General features: G+C 36.9%; 1 protein-coding gene across 3 annotated transcripts in view; it reads right to left on the reverse strand.

Annotated features, from left to right (window-relative positions):
• Positions 1–211: 211 nt before the first annotated feature.
• Positions 212–18,422, reverse strand: part of LOC117349890 (nuclear pore membrane glycoprotein 210-like) — a 181,897-nt gene continuing 163,686 nt past the window's right edge. For all 3 annotated transcript variants that reach the window (XM_033923574.1, XM_033923576.1, XM_033923577.1), the window contains 4 exons: positions 15,165–15,269; positions 5,035–5,100; positions 3,243–3,372; positions 212–492 (listed from right to left, as the gene is read on the reverse strand). In XM_033923574.1, the coding sequence (XP_033779465.1) occupies positions 3,278–3,372; positions 5,035–5,100; positions 15,165–15,269 (266 nt within the window). In that variant the 3' untranslated portion in view covers positions 212–492; positions 3,243–3,277. The remainder of the gene's footprint in view (positions 493–3,242; positions 3,373–5,034; positions 5,101–15,164; positions 15,270–18,422) is intronic.

An 18,422-nucleotide genomic window follows, 5' to 3' on the forward strand; every position in this document is an offset into this window, starting at 1 on the left:
GCATAATACAAAGGAAGGTTGTATCTTGTAGAGCTAGGCAGTTGCAGTTTTCTGTTACTAATATGGGTTGGTTGGGGAATACAGTTGGGTTGAGCTTGTAGAAAAGCAGGTACACGGGAAGTTGAGTTACCCTCCATTGTCTAAGAACCAGCAGGACTTTTCTTTATTCTTTGTAACTGTTTATTCAAAGTATCAATCGGAAAATATACAGAACAGGTACAAAATTTTCCATTTTGATGTACAGCTGAAACAGTCTTCGCCTATTGCTGTACAAAAGGATAATAGAGAGTCCAGAACTTGGCTCTTATGACCCAGACTCAACGATAAGAAAAATACCCCTACAAAGAACCCTCCCTTCCACCCCACCGGCAGAACTTTTATTGAAGCTTTCATATGTATCCTCTTTTGCCAGCAGTTACCTTCAACTCTATAGCCAGTTCTGCAGGCGTCCACGTGAGTTGAAGCACACTGGAGTTGAATAGGAGCTGTAACCTGAAAGGGAGGGGATAGTGTGTGCTTAGGTCAGATTCTTTAATTCAGATCACTTACTAACATCAGAATTGCAGCAGCCTAGGTCAGGGGTAGGCAATTATGGTCCTCGAGAGCCAGATCAGGTTTTCAGGATATCCACAATGAATTATGTATGAGATGGATTTGCATGCACTACCTCCTTGAGATGCAAATTATCTCATGCATATTTATTGTGGTCTCGAGGACCGGAATTGCCTACCCCTGGCCTAGGTTAATTTCTCACTGAGCATTCAGATCATTTTATAGATGGCTTATTCAGCTTTAGTTCATGCCTGTTCATTGTAAATGGTGTAACAAGTTTCAGCTATTAGCTGTAGACAGCAGGGGAATGTAGCCACACTTGTTGGGGAAATCTCTTGACTTGTGTCTGCTCGCCCTAGCTATAATAAGCTTTAAGTCCTCGAGACCCCTCCCCTTCTCCTGTCAGTTATGTCTCTAGCAATAGAAGCAGCGGAGATGAGGGAATGGCGGGCAAGTGTGGCTGCATTCCCCTGATGTCTACAGGTAAGCAACTTTGCTTTTCCTAGAGGGCTTAGTGTCTTGCAAAGATTGCTTGATTTGACTTTGTGATGTAAAGGTTGACGGTGGAATTCAAGTTGAAATTTATTCTTCCTGTTCATTCTTTACTTTGAATCCTGCCAGACTAATCCAGATTCGAGTATTATCCCCTTTTTACTTTGGCCCAGTCATAACAAGTGGCATATATTTAAAAATTGTTGCAGTTGAATGGGATCCCAAAAAACGAATTCAGTATCTTGTATCTTAACCAAGCATTTACAAGGAAACTTTAAATAGAATGATGCTTCAAGTGCTAGTATTCTATTTTTCAATTTCAGAAATTCTTTTCTTCTAAACTGAGTAGCTCTTGAAACATCTGGAAATATACTAACCAAATCCCCACAGAACTTGGTCAGTCTATTTTTAAAAAATAAAGTTTCATTAACAGCATTTTATCTGTCTCACTCAAACATGTTAGAATCATTGTGGACCGAGTCTGAATAACATCTTGAGAATCTTCAAAAAACTGTCAAGTTAACATCATCTGTTACCAGATGGTTCACATCCTATACAGTTTCCTTTTTCTTCTGGGGAATATAATAACAATTATTTATTGGAAAACTATCCGCATTGGGTAATCCCAGTATTTCCTTAAAATACTTAACAATATTTCTGGTAATAACAAATGAGTCACAGGGAAATTAACCAAGCGGAGATTCTTTCCCCTGTGCATATTTTCTAACATTTCCATTTTTAAATGCAATGACGTAGAATCTTTTACAGCAGATAGTGAAACAGCTTGCAATGTGTTACTTTGCGTTTCAATCACACCTAATCTAATTTCCAAACAATTTAAATTTGCGTCCACATTCTCAAACTTTTGAACCACAGACTGTGAGAAATCAGATGTTTGTTTCGTTGATTCTCTGAGAAACCCCTCAACTCTAGAAATACCTAACCAAAGTTCCTTTAAAGTGATATCCTGTTTTTCCACAGCTAGTGGTTGGTCATCCACTACACTAGTAAACTCAAGTGATTTACTTGTTGAAGTGGATGATACCACAAGACCTGTGGAACTAGTGGGGGTTATATTCCCACTTATACCTGATATTGGATGAAGGGGGATGTCCTTTGTAGAGGACTCATCGATGCTCCGGCTATGGGAGAATTCAAATCAGATACATTTTGTGCTGGAGAATCTAAGGAAAAAGTCAAATGTTTATCCATAAGACCTGAGACAACAGGTGTCGAACTCTTAGATTTAACTTTCCTTTTCCCCATAATCAATTAGCTTATACGACCTGGTATCCTGCTCCAAGGGGCTCTGTGGCAGCAGACCGCAATTTAAGGCAAAAGCCCGAGGCACAGAAGACGGACCCGATGACGTCAGGGGTCCATCCTCAAGGATGCCTGTCTGTTTTTCAAATATAGTAGGGAATGATTTGGGTTCATTGGAATTCAACCCATTTCTTTGTTTTCCTTTTAAAATTTAGTTGATAAATAAGCAACATGTTTCCCCTCTTAGTGGGCTTGTAAAGGATTGTTTTTTGCATTGTTTGTTGTATTGAAAATTTGTATGGAAACCTTTTTTTCCTTGATATCTTCATGATATTGTAAATGTATTAAATTCAAATTAAAAAAATATATAAACAAACAAAAAAAACATTTATATAACGGCATCCATTCATTACAGTAAGCTGTCAATGGCCCCCAGATCTTTATAAATTTATTATAATTATCTCTTTGTATAGCAATTATGCTTTATATTTTATAAATGTGACATAATGAATTGGTTTTTAATGATTATATTTTTGCTTATTTGCTAGTCCTGTTTTATTTCTTTTTGGTCTGGCATCTGAGTGGAAACCTGTATAGTTGACTGCTTTCCTATATTGTTACTATATCTGTACCTTTTAGTGGTTCTTGTGATTATACTGTTGCACTAATAAAGATATGTTTAAAAAAAAAAAAAAAAAAGAGAGAGGTACCACACTGGAGTGGAAATGGAGGATGATGAAGGGGGAGCTGCTGATGTTAGGGGTGAGAGAAGGGGGAGCTAGAGCTGGTTGGGGGGAGTTGCCACACTGGTCTGGAAATGGAGAATAGTGAAGAGAGAGATCAAATCAGCTATCAGAAATAGATTGTTCAGATCAGAAGTCTATAAGCTAACTTCTCTTAAAAAATTTGCACATTTGGAATTGATGCACACTTACCTCCCTTACCTCTCATGGGACTAGAAGGTACTTCCTTAAGTCTTGAGAGGTGGGGACAACATTAACAGGGCCTTTACAATAGTCTTGTCTGTCCTCACCTTAGGCACCGCTTTGTTGCTGCCTTCAGATCCTGTGGGAGAGAAGTAGCTGGACTTGTGTATTAATCTGCACACCTGCTCTGCTGTCATAAAAACTTAACTCATTGTGGAAAAGTAGCCTAATGGTTAGTGCTATAAGATAAGCACCAGGGAGCCCGGTTCAAATCCCACTGCAGCCTCTTGTGACCACAAATTTAGATTGTGAGTTTCTAGGAACAGGTAAATACATAATATAGGGTGCCCACCAAAACATTCCTTGAGTTTAAATGGTTACAAAACCAAAATTTATTGGAATGTTCTTTCACCTTTGAGGCTACAGTTTCATCAACTCAAGGTTTCATATGGTATCTGTTGATTACATACACTTGATGTGCACCCCACTTGTTACTCGAGCTTGGACAAGACTCTCCAAAGCATATCTGGCGTGATCACATTTATAGATTCAGTGATGCATTCCTGCAGATCAGCCATAGCGGGTAGTGGAGGTACGTACACTCTGTCTTTCACATACCCCCCCAAAGGAAAAAGTCACAAACAGTAATGTCCGGTGATCTCGGGGTGGAGGGGGGGGGGTACTTGAGGAACATCTGGTCATTTTGTCGCATTGTATTGGCTGAAGGTTATAACTTCTGCACCAATTGCAGCTTATAAGGGTGAAAGTGCAAGCGATTGTGTAAGATCTTGCTAACTGTTCTTTTTGGGACTTGTCATCTTATTTATAAACATTCTACTAAGTTTTGATTTTGTAACCATTTAAAATCAAGGAGTGTTTTTGTGGGCACCCTGTATAAGTAAATTTAAGTCACCATGAGTTACAGCTGAAAAGGTGTAGCCAAATCCAAACTGATATCAAAGTAAGTTCGTCCAAGCATTGTGAAGGCATTTATCATCCAGCCTGGAACCTCAGTATGCTTGATCTGATAACATTTCCACCCCCATGCTGCTACAAGTTAGCCTCACTGAGCCTGTCACCTAGGTACAGGTGGTCTTGTGTGACACAATTACCACCACTATCATAACCTTTGAAAGTTGTAGGGCTTGAACTGATAGTACCTATTAAACAGAAAGAGAAGTCATCTTTGAGCCTCTTAAGGCACACTGAAGGATCACGTCTCCATTCAGAAATGAAAGCCATAGATGTTTGATTTAAAACAGGGGATGTCAAAGTCCCTCCTCGAGGGCTGCAATCCAGTCGGGTTTACAGGATTTCCCCAATGAATATGCATGAGATCTATTTGCATGCACTGCTTTCATTGTATTCTAATAGATCTCATGCATATTCATTGGGGAAATCCTGAAAACCCGACTGGATTGCGGCCCTCGAGGAGGGACTTTGACACCCCTGATTTAAAATACCCTTCTGTCCTATTCACCTTATTAGGGAGCAACAGTAAATGGAATTCCACCAACCCTTCCCTCTCTCCTCAGACCACTGCCTTTAGATCCAATAAGTTACATGCCTATTTTGAAGATGCAAAACACAATGATTGGAGTGGCTATAGCTACTGGAAAAGTGGTCCTTTGTCTCCATCTGCTGGTAGGAAGACAACTCTTACCTCTGAACTGGTCAGGCAGGATGATTGTTTTACTGCTGAAAAGGCATGAGCTAAATACAAAGAGATTCTGAAAATATTAGCAATATCTAGCTTTGGTAAAGTAAATTAAGCATCTCTATACATGATCTTGTCACCCACCTGCTGGTGCTGTTGGAATATAAACCACAGGGGCAGTTTGCAGCCGATTCTGAAGTGCAGAGTAGGCTGTGGAAAGAAGCAACATAAAGGGTTTGGTTTAGAACAAAACAGCTCTTCCATAGACTCTGTAAAATTCTGCCTAATGTGTGAGTATCAGAGGTGTGTGCTGGAAAAGTTTTCCCTTTAAAAAAAAAAGAGGGGGGGATAGTGAGAAGCAGAAAGTGCAAGACATACTGGAGCTGAATTTCTTTTTTTTATATATAATCTTTATTCATTTTAAAACATTTTCAATAAGTGGAAACAGAATAGATTAAACATTTAACACTAGACATCCATTAAAATTTAAAAGATTCATACAGATCATTACCCTCCCCCACACAACCTAATTTTATCACCAAAGTAAGTAAAATTTTATAGTTTCAGAAATACATTATATATATTTAAACCTAAATTACACATATATAATCAATCAGACTTATTTATCAACCTCAAAAATATCCCCCTTCCCCCCTATTACCATCTGTATAAATAATTATAAGAACATAAGCATTGCCTCTGCTGGGTCAGACCAGGGGTCCATCGTGCCCAGCAGTCCGCTCCCGCGGCGGCCCCCATGTCCTTTACCTAAATCGTGTATTCCCTATTCATTTAGTGTCCTGTATAGTTACCCTCTATCTGTATCCTTCAATCCCCTGCACCTTCAGGAAGTCATCCAATCCCTTTTTGAAACCCAATATTGTACTCTGTCCTATCACCTCCTCTGGGAGCGCATTCCAGGTGTCCACCACCCTCTGAGTGAAGAAGAACTTCCTAGTATTCGTTTTGAAATTGTCTCCTTTCAACTTTTCTGAATGCCCTTATATTTTCTGAATGACCTTATATTCCTCCCATCCCCCCTCCCTGGATGTGCATTTTCTAACAACAAAAATCTTAGTTATAATAATTCTACAAAAGACGTCAATGGGGCCCATATTAATTTAAAGTTTTTATTAATATTAATGGATACATGGAAAACATTAAGATATATTAGTAATTTAACACCTGTTCCAATACATAAATCAACAAATCAGACTATCTGGCTAAACTCCAAGATTCAAATTGGCAGATAAAAGTATAATTAGAATAATGGGGAAGGGGGGATATATTGCTACATTATTAGTTTATTATTATTTTGAACTTATTACATGTATATGTTTGGTTTACATTATTTGTGGAAAGGGAGGGATTTAAAATATGTATTGAAATAATAAGAAATAATTTTTTTTTTTTAAATCTTTATTCATTTTCCATTCTTTCAACAAGTGTACAATGTTATAACATATAATTCACATAACTCACTTAAAATCCTGACCAATACTGTCTTAAGTACATTAAAATCCCCCTCCCTCCTCCCATCCCTTCCCAAATCAATAATGTACTCAAACAAAACATATATATATACCCCCCTTTTCTTATAATACTTCTAAACCATAAAGGTGTCTAATCATTTGAATATACAATCAATGGCCCCCAAATCTTTTTAAAATTATTATAATTTCCCTTTTGTATAGCAATGACTCTTTCCATCTTGTATATATGACATACAGAATTCCACCAGAAGGTATAATTGAGTCTTGTATAATAATCCTTCCAGTTTCTAGTAATATGCTGAATGGCAACTCCTGTCAATATTAATAACAATTTACTATTAGATGCTGAAATTTGACTTTTATATCTCATTGAAGTTCCGAATAAAATTGTATCATATGATAAAGCAACAAAATTCTCTAATAAAGAATTAATTTGGGGCCAAATTAACTTTCAGAATACATTAATACAGGAACAAATAAATTAAATGATCTAAAGTCCTTGCTTGCTTCCTTATTACAATGCCAACATCTATTAGACTTTGAACTATCAAATTTTTGTAAACGTACTGGGGTCCAAAAAGCTCTATGCAGCAAGAAAAACCAAGTTTGTCTCATAGATGCCGACATTGTAGATCTAATTCTCCAAGACCAAATTCGTGGCCATTGAGATGCAGAAATTTGATGCTTAATCTCAATGTTCCAAATGCCCCTAAGCCCAGTTTTCTGTTTTTTATTCAAATACCCATATAACAATTTGTACCACTGTGCGGCTTGGTGTCCCAAGAAATCCGCCTGAAAGCATAGGGATTCCAAACTAAACTGATTATTAAGATTTTTCCATTCAGGGAACCCCTCCTGAATAGCCTGCTTCAATTGCAACCACTTAAATCTTTGTGTCTTATCTAAACCATATTTATGTTGCAATTGTGAAAAACTAAGCAGTGAACCATTTGAAATAACATCATACAAAGTTCGAATACCACCAATTATCCAATGCTTCCAGACAATTTGAAATCCGCCAATTTTGATCTTGGAGTTTACCCAAATAGATTGATGTAATGATTTAGAAATTGGAATAGGTGATAAGTTACTAACATACCGTAAAGTTTTCCAAGTATCAATTAAAATCCTATTCTCTTTATATTTCCTAGGTATCTTTATGCTAATCAAGTGAACCAGATGTAAAGGAAACAGGAGTCGCCATTCTAAATATAACCATTTTAGGACATTCTCCATGAGCTCTGGGAGGATCCAATACATACCCTGACGTAGAATATAGGCTTGATGATACCTATAAAAATTTGGAAAATTTACCCCTCCCTCCACAATTGATTTTTGTAGTGATACTAAAGCAATTCTTGGCCTTTTACCCAACCAAACAAATTTCGTAAGAATACCATTTAACTTTTTATAAAAGGACCCCTGAAAAAAAACTGGTATCATACTCATTTGATAACAAAACACAGGTAGAATCATCATTTTAACAGTTTGAACTCTCCCCCACCATGATAAATGCAATAGATTCCACTTCTCACACATTTCTGTTACTTTTTTTAACAAAAGCTTCTCATTCTCCCTCACCGTATCCTCAACATTATTTTTAATAATAATGCCTAAATATTTTAAACCATCATCTTTCCAAACAAAAGAAAATGAATCAAATAAACTTTTGGCACTGTGAACATTAAGCGGAAGGACTTCAGATTTACTCCAATTAATCTTATATCCTGAAAACTTTCCAAATTTCTCAATCAATTCAAGTAAGCATGGAATGGTGGTTTCCGGATTCCTCAAATAAAGCAGAATATCATCTGCATAAGCAGAGAGTTTATATTCCCAATTCGAATAAGGAATGCCATGTATCCCCTTCGCTTGATTAATAGCAATTAACAAGGGTTGTAAAACAAATCAAAAAGCAAAGGAGACAAGGGACAACCCTGTCTAACCCCCCTCTGCAAGTGAAACCGATCCGATAAACTATTATTAATGTATAATCTTGCACCAGGAGAGTTATACAGCGTCTGAATCATTTGAATGAATCCAGAACCCATCCCAAACCACTCCAATGCTTGATATATAAAATTCCACTCAACCCTATCAAAGGCCTTTTCTGCATCTAGAGAAACCAAGAAAGTCGGATCATTAACCTTCTTTGTTAAATTTAAAGTATGAAAAGCCAATCTAGTATTGTGAGAAGAATGTCTCCTTGCAACAAATCCTGTTTGGTGAGTATCAATAATAAAAGGGAGAGCTTTTGCCAATCTTAAAGCCAATATTTTGGCAATAATTTTCCCATCTATTAATGAAATAGGCCTTTAGTTTGAAACCAAAGTGGGATCTCTGTTTGGTTTTGGCAAAACAATAATTAAGGAATCTGCCATAGTACCTGAAATACAACCTTTAGTCAGCTGATATTGATATAAATTTAACAAATATGGTAAAAGGGTAATTTGAAATGACTTATAGAATTCTACAGTATAACCATCACCACCTGGAACGGATCCAGCTCTAAGAGATTCAATGCTATTTCTAATTCTTTTAGATTTATAGGTTCTTCTAAACTTCCTTTTATATGCTCAGGAATTTTTGGTCCAATAATTAAATTTAGAAATTCCAAACTATCATGTTCTTTGTTTCTATAAGTCTCAGAAGAATATAGGTCTTTATAATAATTAAGAAAATGTTGTAAAATATTCTCATTTTTAGTATGTACTTCACCTTTATTATCTTTTATTACAATAATTTTTTTTTCTTTCAGATAATTTGCTAATAACTTCCCTGCCTTATTTGAATTTCCATAATACTGAGCTTGCTGATAAAACAAATCATTTCTTACAAATTTTGAAGATAATTCATTATATTTGCCTTTAGCTTTTAATAAAATTTGTAATGTACTCTGATCCCATCTGCTAATTAATTTATTTTCCAAAATCTTAATTTCTTTTTCCAAATCATAAAATTGCTTTTTAAGTTGTTTTCTAATATATGCCGAATAAGAAATATGTCCTCTCATGGTTGCTTTAAATGCATCCCATAACACTTCAATATTAATATCATCAGAGGTATTGATTTGAAAAAATGCAGTTATTTTTAATTAAAAATCTTCAAGGAATTTTGAGTCTGCAATCAAAGTATTATCAAACCTCCAAATCGGCTTAGCATTATCACACTCATCCACTTATAATTCAATCCAAACACCACCATGATCAGATAAAATAATAGGATCTATGATGGCTTTTATCACCTTCTGAGCTATTTTATTGGAAACAAAAATATAATCAATTCTTGAAAAAGAGTTATGAACCTGTGAACAAAAAGAAAATTCCCGATCATTAAAATGAAGAATACGTCAAATATCTATCAAATCACAAGATTGAACCAAATTATCTAAACCTAATGATTTCTTAATCCTACTTGGACTCTTATCTACTATTGGGTCCATTACAGCATTGAAATCTCCAGCCACTACTAAATTAGAAGCAGCCAGTGGGAGTAATAATTGTTGTAAATTTTTAAAAAACTCCATTTGATTCGTATTTGGAGCGTAAACATTGAACAAATCAAGGGTATTATTTCCCATGCTCATTTTGACATGTACCCATCTTCCTAAGGAGTCCGAAGCAATCATTTGAAAATCCTGAACATTTTTTACTTATTAAAATAGCAACCCCTGCTTTTTTTCCAATTGCTGGAGCAAAAAAACTTTCAGAAATCCAGCCCCCTTCCTGCTTCCTAGATTCTATAATTGACAAGTGCGTCTCTTGAATGAAATAAACATCAGCATTTTGCTTTTTAAGGAAATCTAACATTTTCTTTTTCTTAATCATATGATTAAGGCCATTGACGTTTAATGAAAAAAACTTAATTAACATCTAAATATATGTATATACCAATAATAATATGCATATTTGATCAATTTGAAATGACTAGACACCAACACCTTCATGAAATCTAATAATAAATAAGTTAAATATCCAATCCCTTTATTCCCTAAAACCATCTTTATCCATATTATAGAAACCCCCCATCCCCCAGCCCTCCCAAACCCACCCTACAAATGGAAGAACTTGTAACACGCATAGGATAAGTAACCCATACACTCCCCCCAGGCAACGTATAAACCACTTCATCTTTTAATATAAATGAAAATATAAATCATTTCATTAATGCCATAAATATCCATACCTCAAATCATATAATTCATGAGATAAATAACCATAATATAAATCAAATTCATGTACCTATATAAATCAAACTATAAACTCATAGAATAAGTTAATACCCCCAAATACTAATATTTGTCCCAATTCAAGTTATATTTATCTTTTAACAGCAAAATTTTAAATATCCTTATAATATATATTCTATATAATTTGCTTAAAAGCCTTTTTTTTTAAATCTAATACTCACCATCCCTGCCATATTTAATTCTAAATAAATCCTTAAAAACCCTCAGCAAATCCATTAAAATGAAAAATTATATATATATTTCATATCAACTCTCATATCCAAATACTTCTCATACTTTCAAGCAATACAGAAACAATATTTTAATTGCAAAGTCAAATTAAAATTTCATAACTTCCATACTCCAAAATCAATTATTTAGAACAGCAACAATTAACCTTAGACTTATAATTACTAAGGAAATTATCAATGATACCTCCCAATTCCAAGCACAACTGATATATCATACATATAACCGGAATCAAAATCAATATAATTAAATCTCATATGTCTAGATTATCATATAGAAAATAATTAAAATTCAAAATCATATTTATCTATATTTCATTGTAATCTTGTATCTCCAATTAATAATACCTAAACATAGCTCATAAACCAAATAACATACAACATTCATGACACCACCAACACCAACATAACATATCACATACTCAAAGGAAAGAACAAAGAAAGAATAATAAATAAACAAAATCAATTCCTATAACATCTTTGAAAACAAATAATAACTCCCTTGGACATAACAAAAATACAATAATGATGCAGCATTAATCCTGTCCTTCCTCTTCTTTTCTTGAAAAACCTTTATATAGACATTGGTTCTGAAGTGGCCAAGAAATCCCTCAGCTTTTCCGGATCCTCGAAATAAAGAGATTTATTCCCAGTGGATATTCTCATTTTTGCAGGATAGTATAAACCATATTTGTATCCTTTTTCCTTTAACTGAGGTCTAAGTTGAAGAAATTGCTGCCTTAAAGCCACAGTGCTCTTTGCAAAATCCGGCAAGAATAAAAGCTTACAGCCTTTATAATTTAAGTTTTTATCCGCCTTTGCTAAGCTTAATATTTCAAAGGCTTGTTGAAACCGCAAGAGCTTGAAAATAAGAGGTCTGGGCTTAGAGTTGTTAGCAGACCGTTGAAAAGGAATCCTATGTGCTCGTTCAATCTCTAGGGGGTACTTAGAATTCAGTTGCAATAACTTTGGCAGCAAATTCTCCAAGAACTGAATTGGATTTCCCCCCTCCAAATTTTCTGCTAGCCCAATGATTTTTACATTTTTCCTCCTCCCACGGTTTTCATAGTCCACCAGCTGTTTTTGTAGTTCCTTGATGATTTTAGTATCCTCTTTAGACTGAACTGCAGTTATTTGTAACTGCTCTACTCTGGATTCTAAAACGGTCATTCTTTGACTTAACTATCTCCAGCTGTCTATTTGTGTTTAAAACTTCTTCCTTCACCTCTTGTATGCTTTCCGCATTTTTCTGTATCAGCCGTGAAATCTTTTTAAGCTCAGCCATTATATCTTTTTTTTCAATTTCCTCGTCGTCCGGAAGTGGGGCATTAGAAGCTGTAACACGATCCTGTTTGAGATGCTTCGCCGTGCCAGATGTCGCAAAAGCCACATCAATTTTCCCTTGCCGTGTACTGGCCATCTCTGCACGGCACACGAACCCACCAAAACTTATATTTATGGCAAAAAGGTATTTTTATCTTCAAAAACCGCTGCCTGGATAAATGGAGCGACGCGATCACACGTCCATGTTTTGCGCGCGCCAAGCCACGCCCCTCATAAGAAATAATTTCTAAGTGATGCATAGGAATTAACTGATGTAATATTGTCCACTTCGTGTAAGATGAAAAAATGAATAAAGAATTGGAAAAAAAAAACCAAACCCCAACAAATTGGCAGATATAAGGTCATCTGGAAGCATTGGATGATTGCAGGGATACACATTTTGGATGATGTTATTTCTAATGATAAACTGCTTGACTTTTCACAGTTGCAATGTAAATATGGCCTTTTTTTAAAAAAAATTCTTTATTCATTTTTAATCTTACATCAAGTGTACAAATAATAAAACATTTCATATTAAATACATCCCTTGAATTTCTTTCTAATATAACATCAAATATATAAATTTTTTCCCTTTCCACCCCCCCCTTTCCTTTAACATTTAATCAAAAATATACAATATAAATATTTTTCTTTTGATTAAACCCACAGTAAACTATAAACCACCCTCCTCCCCCCATTTGCAAATATACTTTCACTGGAAAATGGTGTCTATTCATTACAATAAGTTGTCAATGGCCCCTAGATCATTTATTATTCTATTGTCCCTTTATCATGGCCTTTTGGAAATCAATTTGGTCCCAAATTAATTGTTTATTAGAGAATCATGTAGCATTATCATATGATACGATTCTATTTGATACATCAATGAGAACAAGGAGTCAGATTTCATCAAACAACAATAAACTTATTGATTATGACAGGGGTCACCATTCAAAATATCACAAGTAATTGGAAAAACTGCAGGAGATTAAATTATACCTTCTGGTGGAATTCGTTGTGTCACATTTATAAAATGGAAAGCATAATTACTACTCAAAAAGGGTATTATAATAAATTTAAAAAGGTCTGTAAATATAGCCTTAATAAATCGCAAAGTTTTAGATGGATGCAACTGAAGCAAGCCATTCAGGCTGGATTCCCTGAATGGAAAACTCTTAATAATCAATATAGTTTGGAGTTCTTATGCTTTCAGGTAGACTTCCTGGGGCACCAGGCCACACAGTGGTATAAATCGATAAATGGATTAGTAAAAAAGAAGCCTAAAAATGGTCTTAGAGACATTTGGAGGATTGAAATTAAGCATCAAATTACTGCGTCTCAATGGCCACGAACTTGGTCTTGGAGGATGAGATCTACAGTGTCTATGAGACAAACTTGGTTTTTTCTCTTACATAGAGCTTTTTGGACCCCAGTTAGATTACAAAAGTTGAATAGCTCTAAGTCTAATAGATGCTGGTATTTATTATTCTATTGTCCCTTTATTTTAGCCTTTTGAAAATCTATTTGGAGCCAAATAAATTGTTTATTGGAGAATCCTGTGGCTCTATCTTATGATACAATTCTATTTTGTACGTCAATGAGGACATAGAGCCAAATTTCATCAAAAAATAACAAGCTTTTATTGATTATGACAGGGGTCGCCATTCAACATATCACATCTAATTGGAAGAATTGAAGTAGACTCAGCTATTGTTTCTGGTGGAACTCGTGTTAAATTTATAAAATGGAAAGAACAATTGTGATATAAAAAGGAAATTATGATAAATTTAAAGAGATCTGGGGGCCAATTGCAATGAATAGATACCATTTTTCCATTATAAGTACAAGTGTGGTTGGAGGGTGAGGGGAAGGATGTCTGAATTTGATTAAATTTTAGTTCATTGGACAAGAATTTTTATATGCTATATTTGAATGGATACAGGGTGGGAAGGAAGGGATTAAATCTTATGTATTAAAGTTGAAATGATAAGAAATTCAAGTGATGTATACAATATGTCAATTATTTATGCACTTGATGTAAGAGATAAAATTAATAAAGAATTTTTTTTAAAAAAGAATTTTACCTCCCTAGCATGCCCCAATATATTCAATGGATAAATGTAATTGGGTTATTGTATTACCCAGTTTGTTAGCACTGGGGTCCGGTTTACATGGTTGCCATTAAAGCATTATTTTCAGCTTGAAAAAAAATATAAAATTAAAAGTTTATAATATTCCCTAACAAATCAGCGTTCATTTTCTCATATTTATAGCTTAGACATAAACTAGCCCACCAGAATGTAAAGTTGAGACGATCCCAGTTCCTTATAATCAATTGTATAGCTGTATTTATCATAAGATGTCTTTTATATTTGTCTAGGGGATCTTTGATATGCAAGATGGTACCACAAATTACAACTTCAAACGTTAAAGGAATCTCTGATTCTAAAATATTATTAATATGTCCCCAAATTGATCTCCAAAATATCAGAATTTTCGGGCAATAAAACAGAAGATGATTCAATGTTCCTATGTCAAGGTGACAGTGCCAGCACCTATTAGATATAGAATTATCTAACTTATTCAATCTAACTGGGGTCCAGAAAGAACGATGTAGCAAAAAGAACAAAGTTTGTTTCATAGATGCTGATGCTGTACACCTCATCCTCCAAGACCAAATACGTGGCCATTGAGATGCAGAAATATATTGCTTAATCTCAATGCTCCAAATATCTCTAGAGCGTTTTTGGTTTTTTTATTCATAAGTTCAGATATTCATTTATACCACTTAGCAGAATGTCTAAGATTCATCGTTTCCATTATGCAGTCACTTCAAGGAGCTGGAGATTGCACCTCTGATGAGTTTGCAAACCATAACCAAAGCTTTCTTGGAACCCAATTTCACACTCTGTAAATTAGCTAAAAAGTTTCCTGAACCGGTCACTTCATTGCAAATAACTGAAGCTGTTGCTGAGCCCTTACCTAGAAAGATGACAGCAGTGGAAGCCAGCACTGCAAAGAGCGTAAAAAGCAGGACCTGGTAGGAATTTATGAGCTGCTGCACAATGCCTGGATCCTCACACTGATCTAAAATGGGAGAAATGATGCTTGCTGACTATCTGTACACTCAAGTTTGTGTATATTTTCCACCCCAGCAATGAACAGTCTATGGTTAGGATAAGAACATAGTAAATGACAGCAGATAAAGAGCTGAACGGTCCTTCCAGTCTGCCCAAAAGTCACATTCATTATACATTTGTAGTTAAATTATCTTTTCTTTAGCATCTCTCCAGACCGGTACAGTTCACTGATAGGTAATAGCTCACCATGACTGGCAGGTGGAGACTGAGACAAAACATTTGTCTGTAATACAATAGCTGTGCTTCCCTCCAAAATAAAGTCTGTTCTCAGTCTCTCAGTAGGTGAGGTAAACTGTTTTCAGTCTTCCCTTGGTTAGTGTAGGGCTGTTGGAATTTGTTTAGAGGCCTTCTTGTCCCTGTCTGGTGCCGTACTGAGCTTGGGGGGACCCTTTCAGGGGTCTATTCGACCTTGAGGACTGTTGCACTTGACAGGTCACTAGTTTAGCCCTCCCCCCATTTCCTCCACATCCCCAAAACTTATAGAGGTGCCTCAGCTGTAAGCCACCGATACTGGCAAGGCATATGGCTTAGAGAGCCAGTGGAGTTGGTTCTGACAGAAAAAAAAAATCCTGAGGCAGTACTGGTTTGAAGGGAGCCTTCAGTTCATTGTTATTGATTTTTATTGTTAAAAGGCACTTTTTCTTTTAGCTAGGTCGCGTATTGCGCAATGAGCACTTTTAAAAGAGAAAAAGTTCTCCAGACATTAGGTCAATGCGGCTGGCCTGTAATGTAATGTAATTTATTTCTTATATACCGCTACATCCGTTAGGTTCTAAGCGGTTTGAAGAAAATATACATTAAGATTATAAATGAGAAGTAAGAAGGTACTTAAAAAATTCCCTTACTGTCCCGAAGGCTCACAATCTAACTAAAGTACCTGGAAATTAATAAAGAAGAGAAAATAAAGATGGTTGAAAAAAGAAAAATTCTATGTGAACTTATAGGATGGAAATTAAACTGACAGTGAAGAACTGTATGAAAAATACATATGAATGCAGTTAGAGAGGGTAGGTTACAATCTATTGATGGTATTTGTTTAATTGGAAGGTGTTAAGGTGGGTAATTTGGGGGAAGGTTATCTGAAGGTAGGTGAATCTTCTGGAGGTAAAAGAGGAGGGGTTAAGATATTTGGATGAATTTTTTGAAAAGCAGGGTTTTGATTTCTTTTCTGAATGTTTTGAAGTTGTCTGATATTGTCATAAGATTGGAGATGGAATGGTTGATTTTTGCTGCTTGTGTTGCCAGAAGGTTGTCAAACATTTTCTTGCGTTGTGTGCCTTTGAGTGGGGGGAAGGCGAAAGGGTTCGAGGTTCTTCTGTGTCTTGAGGTGGAGATTTGGTTTAAGCGGTTGTTTAGATAGGAGGGGGAAGAGCCGTGTAATGCTTTGAATATCAGGCAGTGGAATTTGAATTGGATTCGTGCTTGTATGGGTAACCAGTGAGAGTCTAAGAAGGCAGTTGTTATGTGATCATATTTTTTGAGTGAGTAGATCAATCTGAGGGCGGTGTTTTGTATGGTCTGGAGTTGTTTTATCATAGTGGCTGGACAAGGAAGATATAGGGAGTTGCAATAATCCAGCAGACCTAAGACTAGGGATTGGACGATTAGTCTAAATTGTGCTTGGTCAAAGAATTTTCTGATTTTACGGAGATTTCTCATGGTTAGAAAAGCTTTCTGGGTTGTTTTGTTGATCTGGGGCTGCATTGTGCAACATCTGTCTATCGTAATTCCTAGGAGTTTTAGTTCGGGTTGTGCTGGCCGCCACAAAGGAGAATCCTCATTGGCTTTGGGTGCCGGCATCCATGGAACCCCTTCACGAGTGCCTTGCATGCCGACAGCTGATGGAGGGGAAGCCCAGGCTTCCCTTGCTGCCCGCACAGAGTTCCCCCAGCTGCCGACAGTCAGGGAAATAAGGTTTCCCTAACTGCTGATGGTGCTGGGAACTCCCTTACAGCTGATGCCAGCTTGCCTGCTTTAGCGGCTGGGGTGGTTCAAGCCTCTCAGCCACTACAGGTCTCAGTGGCGTTATTCTCAGTGGGCTTTGCTCTGATTTTGGTGGGAAGCGCCTCCATTTTGACTGTAGCCTCAGGTGACCTTCCCCCCTGTATTTGAGAGATGGGCAGGTTTTTGCTAGGTCTTCTGCTTTGGCAGTGAGTGCCATTGGGCCACCAAGGGGTTTTCCCCTAATTTTGTTTTAATCTTGTGCAATCTTTATCGTCAAGCTGCTGGGGGTCCTGCAGCCGCCCCAGGGGTCATGGGAGGGGGAGGGGTTCCCTCTGCATCCACTCTGGTTCAGCCCCCCTCAGTGCCAATTTCGTCCCCATCTCCTCTTTCGTCCAAGTGGCTGAGGGTCTCTTAGGACGATGATTTTTTGTATGGAAAGTAATTTTTACTTGATGAGGACCTGGACCCCTTTGTGGTCCTCCAGGATCCTCTCGGTGGGATGGATGCCACTGGCGGAAGTTTTTGGGTCCCGCCAGCTGGCGAGGATGTCGGTGGTGCACATCTTTCAGCGGGAAGAGCTCCAGGAGCTTATTCGTCAGGTTCCCTCGTTGTTGTGCTTTGAGGAAGATGCGAAGGAGCCCCCGTGTGTGGTGGACCCCCTGCTTCTGGGGATCCGCTTAGCTTCCAGCTCTTTTTCTATGCATCAGGATACTGTGCTTGCACAGTGGAAGATGCCACCCTTTTGTTTTGCGTGCTCTATGGCCCACCTGTATCCCATCCTGGAGGGGGATAGGAATACCTTGAAGTAGCTGATGGTGGTAGACACAGTGGTTACGGCCATCGCAAAATGGCATATGGTGCCGGTTGAGGGTGGCTCTGCTTTGAGAGTCTCTGAGGAGCATAGGTTGGATTCTCTTCTTAAGCAGAATTTTTATGTCACTGCCCTAGCGGTCCAGGTGGTGATGTGTGGCAGTCTGGTGGCTCAGGCTTGTTTTAGTTGGACCGAGTGTGTTCTTGACTGTGAGTCTGATGACTGGGCCTTGGTAGAACAGAAGTAGCCAAAATTGAGATGGGTGCTTCTTATCTTTCTGATGCCATGTATGATCTGTTGCAGGTGTCGGCCAAGTCCATGGCTCTCGGGGTGGCCACTCATTGT

Source organism: Geotrypetes seraphini, chromosome 16 (assembly GCF_902459505.1).
Source record: "Geotrypetes seraphini chromosome 16, aGeoSer1.1, whole genome shotgun sequence".
NCBI classification, from domain to species: Eukaryota; Metazoa; Chordata; class Amphibia; order Gymnophiona; family Dermophiidae; genus Geotrypetes; species Geotrypetes seraphini.